Raw genomic sequence first — 7,199 nt, forward strand, 5'->3', positions numbered from 1 at the left:
GGGAGACGCTGACATATTTAACACTTTAACTATAATCAAACTTTCTCATTACTTTGACTCTATCGCCATCTCCTGATAACAAAAGGTAAAACCTTCCCATGACAGCTTACTACTGGCAGTAAGCTCTCACTGACAACCAAGTCTTGTCCCCACATGTTTCAGCCATCACCAGTGCAATTTATACGAGTTAGGTTAAAAGTCTAACTAACTTTTCACTTTGTAAAACATGGCATTGAAGGTCAAACGATTTGTGACCATTGCTGCATCAACTATAATAATAAAACAATAATATTGGTGCTTAGTGCAGAAAGGTTGGTTCCTTTTGAGCTGCGTTCTAACAGTAATTATCCATTTCTATAATGTCCAGAGTCTAATAATTTTTTCTATAAATGCCTGTATCGTATTAGAATTGGGAGGGATGAATAATAGATTAGATAGATATTTCTACAGAGAGTCCAAATGTATTCAGACTCTTTTTGACTGTGAACGGGTTCTTTTAAACAAGATCGCTCAATTTGTCTTGACTTTATCAAGGTAGTTCTCAGTGAAGTAGCAGTATCTGGTTGGCGGCTCTCTTTCTCCTGGCTGTAGTTCTTCACAGGAACGCCCAGACGCTGGCTGGCCTCCTGGAGCTGCAGAAACACAGCACAACAGACGAACGTTAGCTTGGCTCAGTGGTTCCCAAACAGAGTGTCCTGAGTTAGTGTGTTCTCACTCAGTATAGGAGACATACCGACATAAAGTGTATAGAGCGTCGCTCTATACACTTGCTCAATCTGTCTTTCCTTTATCAAGGTAGTTCTCAGCTGAGCGCAGTATCTCGTTGACGGCGCTGAGGAGCAGGATGTCACAGCTCTTGTCCAGCTCTTTCTCCTCGCTGTAGTTCTTCACAGGAAACACAGAGGACAGAGGAACGCCCAGACGCTGGCTGGCCTCCTGGAGCTGCAGCAACACAGCACAACAGATGAAGGTTAGCTTAAGTCAATGGTTCCCAAACCGAGTGTCCGCAAATAATTTGGGGGGGGACGGGGGGAGGACACATGGTTTCCTATGGTTTGTCTTTGGTAGAACTCACCTTGGTCCTGATGTAGAGGCTGTGATAAACACTGCTCAGGTCCTTTGCCACAGCCCGATCTGCTTCATCCACTTTAGTCAACAGGACCAACTGAGGGATCCCTGGAGAACAGCACCACAACAAACATGTTCAACAGGACCAACTGAGGGATCCCTGGAGAACAGCACCACAACAAACATGTTCAACAGCTGTAAAAAATAATAATAACGACCCCAGGCTGTGCAATTGTGATACTTTTGTTTTGTAAACCAAGGACTATATACTACTATATTAGTATGCCTTACCATTCATTTTGGAAGGAAGCTTCACTGGGAGAGATCTTGACATTGATAAGCCTAATTTATACTACATAACCACAAGTGCCGAAAATAGACAATCTACACTACAAGCTCACAATGCATGTTGCGTTGCGCTTGCAACACATTATGAGCTTCAAAAGCTTGTACCATTTGTCATGCGACACCATTTTGCGGTGGCGCAACAATTGGGGCTTACAGTGATGCTGCGTTTGAGCAACTGACCGACTAGGTTGACCTTGCGTCGAACGGCGGCCAGTTTGTCCTCAATCTTGGAGGACATGGTGGAGATCTTGCTGGCGTCGATGACGTAGGCCACGCAGTGGATCCTGTCCTGAAGACCTGGACCTTTATTGTAGGCCTGGGCCTCTGGTTGTAACGGAACTAAAGCGTTGAACTGTGAAGAGCAGGGGAAAGAAAACACATTAATTTCACTCATGACTGACTGAATAATGCATTACATATCCTTCCCATCTCTCTAATGTCCTATCTAATTAAAGACAGCAAAAGATGATTGAAATAAGATGATCCTGTTCGGCAAAGCAAAGAACCACAATTAGTATTACTAATTTAAACTCTAGTTTGGTTTTCAATTAGAAATGTGCGAAGATTCACCTGATATCTGTCGGCAATGTGACCTCTCAAAATGCTGCTTATGTCGTCCACATTAACCCCTGTGGTCTCCTCCAATCCCATGGTGTCACACAAGATGATTGGCAGAGGTTTGCCCGGCTCTCTAGCTTTAACCTCGTAGGTGTGAAACTGTAGGATGTACAATGTTATTATTTCACTCTACTAAAGGGCCTATTCAGACTCCAGATTTAGGTGAAGAGGTGGCCACCTTTTCGGTGGTCACCTCTTCACCAAAACAGTGGTTTTTCACAATTGCACAGCCTGGGGGTCGTTATTATTATTATTTTTGACAGAGAGGGGGGTTATAATTTAAGAGGGGAGCTAAATTTGAAGAAACTTCTTGTCAACACTACCATGAAAAGTCAATGTATAACAATCTGTGGGGTCAATTTGTGGAATGGTCTGGCTGTAGAACTCAAACAAAGCACCAACATTGTACAATTTTAGAGGATGTACAAAAATGACTTACTTAACTATTACAGAGTGGAGGATGAGGCACGTTGATTGTCTCGGGCTATACTTGATTTCTTAATTATTATACTTGATTTCTCATTTATTGTTCTTACATACACATGGACACATGTACGTGTGTACGTATGTATGGATGCAGTTACATTTGGATTATATGTTTATTGCAATTACTTATTGGTGAATGTTTAAGATGGGGGGGGTAGGAGTAAATAAATAAGTTTTTACTTCTTCCTACTCCTTTTTGAACTTCAGGTGCCAAGACCAATGATCACATTATAATTTTCTTATTTAATTCAAAAAAGAAATATACATGCATTTTGGTTGTATATATATATTGTTTTTTTTCTTATTTGACTGTCTTATACCTGAAGGTTTCAAAATAAAGATAATCAAAATCAAATCACCTGGGCCTTACGTTTAGCTGTTTTTCACTTTAAAAGGGATATTTCCCCTTCAAAGAAGTTTGAAAGTGAAAGATCCCTTTAAGTATTACAGCAAGTACATAGCTTCAAAAAGCAAACAAAATAAAACAATTGACCCTGCCAGGCAGATGACCAACCAGCCTGCACCTACTTTACTCACTACTAAAGGAACTCAACATATCAAACATGGCATTTAGAGGAATTCACAGCTGAGGAACCAAAACACAAAGGAAAACCGTGACTCCCTCCCCACACTGATGGGGAATCCCAGTGGGACTATACTTTCTCATATTCTTGGCAGGCTGTTAAGTTGTATTGCCTGGCATTAATCTGTGCCCAACTTGTCAACCAAGAACATTAGTTCACATGGGTGGTTATGGTTTAGACTCAGAGTTACGTAGCAGTGGGTCACCTGGGTGGTGGTAGAACCCCGGTTGCCTGCAGCCCCCTGGAGGGTGACGTGTCCTCCGAAGATGGACTTGATGGAGTTGCAGAAGCTGGACTTCCCTGCTCCCACTGGTCCAATGAGCAGAACCCTGATCTGGGACACAGCACTGAAACGTCTCTGTTCTATTTGGTCCAGCAGAGCTTCCTTATTCCTGCGGAGACCAGTGTTCAACAGGTTAAACATTTAAGCATGTTTCACTGTAGATGCAATGTAGGCAAATCTTGTACAGTATACATACTGTAGGTGCAGTGCTGATTTCTTAACTGTCGGAGCCTCAGCTGCTATTTTTAATGCTATTGCGTGCAGTAGTAGTAGTAGTATGGATTGTGAAATGTGTTTGATCTTTCACCCCTGCCCTGGTTGTATAAACCAAATCTAGCAAAGTGTGGCGTTCTTCTTTCTACTTTGGCAACGATATAGTGCTGTGTGACTCAGTAAATGTGTAGTTTCAGTTGATTAGATTTTGTCTGTTTCAGTTTACACAAATTTGCACTATAAACAAACATGGCACACAATACAATATCGTGGCAACCGTAGGCATGGGTGGCACAGGGGAAGGTGATCACTGATCACCTTAGGCATGGGTGGCACAGGGGAAGGTGATCACTGATCACCTTAGGCATGGGTGGCACAGGGGAAGGTGATCACTGATCACCTTAGGCATGGGTGGCACAGGGGAAGGTGATCACTGATCACCTTAGGCATGGGTGGCACAGGGGAAGGTGATCACTGATCACCTTAGGTATGGGTGGCACAGGGGAAGGTGATCACTGATCACCTTAGGTATGGGTGGCACAGGGGAAGGTGATCACTGGCAGCCGCACATTGGAAAGGAAATGACATGATCCTGCACATCATTTGTATTCGTTCATTACAAACTCCTAAATCTGAAAGAGGATGGAGACTGCGACTGGGTTATCGCTAATGATCTACAAAATAATTTACAAAAAATACAGGTTGTTATGTATATGGACAATCAAAAGTTGTATCAGTATCAGTTGTAAATATTAAACTTAATGTTGATAAAGATATGGCACACTGACCATCTATAAAAATGAAAACATGCCACTTCATGTCAAAAAGGTTGCAGACCCACTATAGTAAAGTGGTACAGTATATGAATAAGTACAGTATTATATTGTTGCTGTCTGGAAATCTGGAAAAATGTTCATTTTTCAGGAAATGAAAAATATAAATTTTTAAAGGAAATGAAGAAACGATGCAATACTGCCTCACCAAAGTTGGTGTTGTGACTTTAGATATTGCCAATTACTTGAAAAGGAGAGAGGTGGTGGAGTTAGCTGTTTTAGCAGACAGTTTGACGTTCCAATGGAGTTAAGAGGTTTTGTCCAAAGCGGGGTTTTTTTTACTACTTTCCATTGGTTCACACAGACCTAAAGGGTGTTTCTAAAGCAATGATTTATGGAGGGGGGGGGGGGGGAATCAAAAACCTCAAAAATGGAGTTATGAGGTTTCCCGCGGACAGCAATGATATATGGTACAGTATGGTATATACAGTATAACAGAGACTAATCCAGAGTAGCCTGGAACTAACCTATGCTTTCTATGGCATAGGCAGCTCCCGGCAGGATCCGCCGGCAGAAACTGTGCGCAGCTGCTGGACATGATACTAATTAATTAGAGCGACAGAGAGAGAGAGAGGAGTGTGTGTGTGTGTGTGTGTGTGTGTGTGTGTGTGTGTGTGTGTACATGTGTGCGTGTGTGCGTCAATTTAACAAAGGTGCAGACGATCAGAAATCAGCAGAGAGTGATGGACGTTTGTGCTACTCTATGCCGTATTGAAGTGGACTCCTCGGACCCAGGCTTTTCTTTCTCCCTGGAAATAAAAACGTCTGGGTTTCCGAGGCTAAATCCAGAGTGACTTACTCAGGAGTCCAGTCCATCTTCGTCCACGGCTTCTTCATGGCTTTACATTCTGTTTAGAACAACCAGACAGTTATGACAATATGTAATTAAAACACAGAAACATCATGCTGACCCTGATGAAGGAAGGCCCATGCAGGCCCAAACGCGTTGGTCGTGCTTTTAAAGGGACACTTCACCCTTTTTGTAAAAATAGATATGTTAATGACGTTTAGAAGCTATAGAACACTTTCATGGGGGTCTTTCTGTATGTAATAATGTGGTTTTAGATATTTTAGAATGTGGCAGTGAGCCCAGTGTCTCTGATGTCATGGACACTAGCTGGGCTCACTTCCTTCCTGGACTACATGTAAGACAGATCTCCCCCTATCCACAAGGAGGAGCAGTGCACCAAAGAATTATGGGAATTGTAGTCCAGGAAGGTGGTGAGACCAGTGTCCATGACATCACACTGTCCTCACTGATAGCTAAAACCACATATTACACACATAAAGACCCCCAGGAAAGTGTTCTAAAGCTTCTATCTAAACGTCATTAACGTATATTTATTTGCAAAAAGGGTGAAGTGTCCCTTTAACCCTTGTTTTTAATATTTAATGAAATAAAGGATTTTCTTCTACTTCAACTGGACAGAGCTGCCTTGGCCACCTAATACCTCCTTCCACAGTGACATTGACTCAAGGTATAGAACTGTTTTAAGAACAGAAACATCGTGTTTACATGTTTGTATTGAACTCACCTTTGAGTTTGTAGACTTCACATTCAACCAGCGTCAGGTCGTCGCCATGCATTTCCGCAGCATTGAAATTGTAATAATTTTGACCAGGATTGCTGTGCACCACAGCTCGGCCATTACTACAGAGACCTAGATTTTCTCCAAAATAAGGACCATGGCTGCCTTGCATTGACACAGCATAAGCGGGATTGGTGACCTGATATTTGAGAAGACTTTCCCCGTTAAAGGTGAAAAGAAAAGCCTTGGCATCGTTCCCCCATTGACCACTTTGATTAAAAGATATACTGGTGTATCCCCCAAAGACGTGGCCAGAGTCATTGTAGCCCACGGACAGAGTGGGCCCCTGGTCGTCACATCTCTGGTGGAACGCTGCTGCAGTGTAACCATGGACTGAAGCCTGGTAGAGGAGCTTCGGGGTCATGTTTCCTAGCTGGGAGCACAGCGCAGTCTGCTGTGTCTGGGTCAGCCTGGGATGGATGGATCCCATCGCAGTTCTAGGAAAGCCCCGCTGTGATTGGCCAGTAGTCACTGTGATTGACAGTTCTCGTTTTTGCAACTATGCCTAAACCCAACCCTAAACCTATCCTCAGTCAAACTATTTCTAAACCTAACCCTATTCTCATTAAAACTATGCCTAAACCTAACCCTATCCTCAGTAAAACTATGCCTAAACCTAACCCTAAACCTACCCCTAAACCTATCCGCAGTAAAACTATGTCTAAACCTAACCCTATTCTCATTAAAACTATGCCTAAACCTAACCCTATCCTCAGTAAAACTATGCCTAAACCTACCCCTAAACCTATCCTCAGTAAAACTATGCCTAAACCTACCCCTAAACCTATCCTCAGTAAAACTATGCCTAAACCTAACCCTATCCTCAGTAAAACTATGCCTAAAGCTAACCCTAAACCTATCCTCAGTAAAAAACTATGCCTGGTAAGGCAGGTCTATCCCAGGACGTTGGTGGGATTCATAATCGCGCGCCTGGCGTTCATGATGGAAGAATGGTCCAGCAGATGAGTGGTCTGGATTCTCTGAATGAACACAAAGAGATAGCCATTGCGGTTAAAAACACTTATTTTATCACCAACAGTTTGATATCAGGAGATGGCGCTAGAGTCAAAGTAATGAGCAAATGAGTTTGTTGTTTAAAAGCTAGCTTTTATTGCTGTTAAAGTGTCAAATATGTCAGTGTCTCCCTATATTACTCAGCAATGTTGACAGGTGTAGC

The 7,199-nt window shown here is 42.6% G+C and overlaps 1 protein-coding gene across 1 annotated transcript; it reads right to left on the reverse strand.

The window, feature by feature from the left end:
* Positions 1 to 566: 566 nt before the first annotated feature.
* Positions 567 to 6,452, reverse strand: LOC308327685 (interferon-induced protein 44-like; the record flags this gene model as incomplete). Its single annotated transcript, XM_080781210.1, has 8 exons — positions 567 to 632; positions 734 to 942; positions 1,076 to 1,176; positions 1,597 to 1,768; positions 1,987 to 2,133; positions 3,310 to 3,496; positions 5,233 to 5,281; positions 5,969 to 6,452. The coding sequence occupies 7 exons, from the start codon at positions 6,450 to 6,452 to the stop codon at positions 772 to 774; spliced, it is 1,311 nt and encodes a 436-aa protein (XP_080637336.1). The 3' UTR covers positions 567 to 632; positions 734 to 771.
* Positions 6,453 to 7,199: the final 747 nt, after the last annotated feature.

The sequence above is a fragment of the Protomyctophum bolini genome, assembly GCF_963924005.1.
Source record: "Protomyctophum bolini genome assembly, chromosome: 13".
In the NCBI taxonomy this organism is placed as follows: Eukaryota; Metazoa; Chordata; class Actinopteri; order Myctophiformes; family Myctophidae; genus Protomyctophum; species Protomyctophum bolini.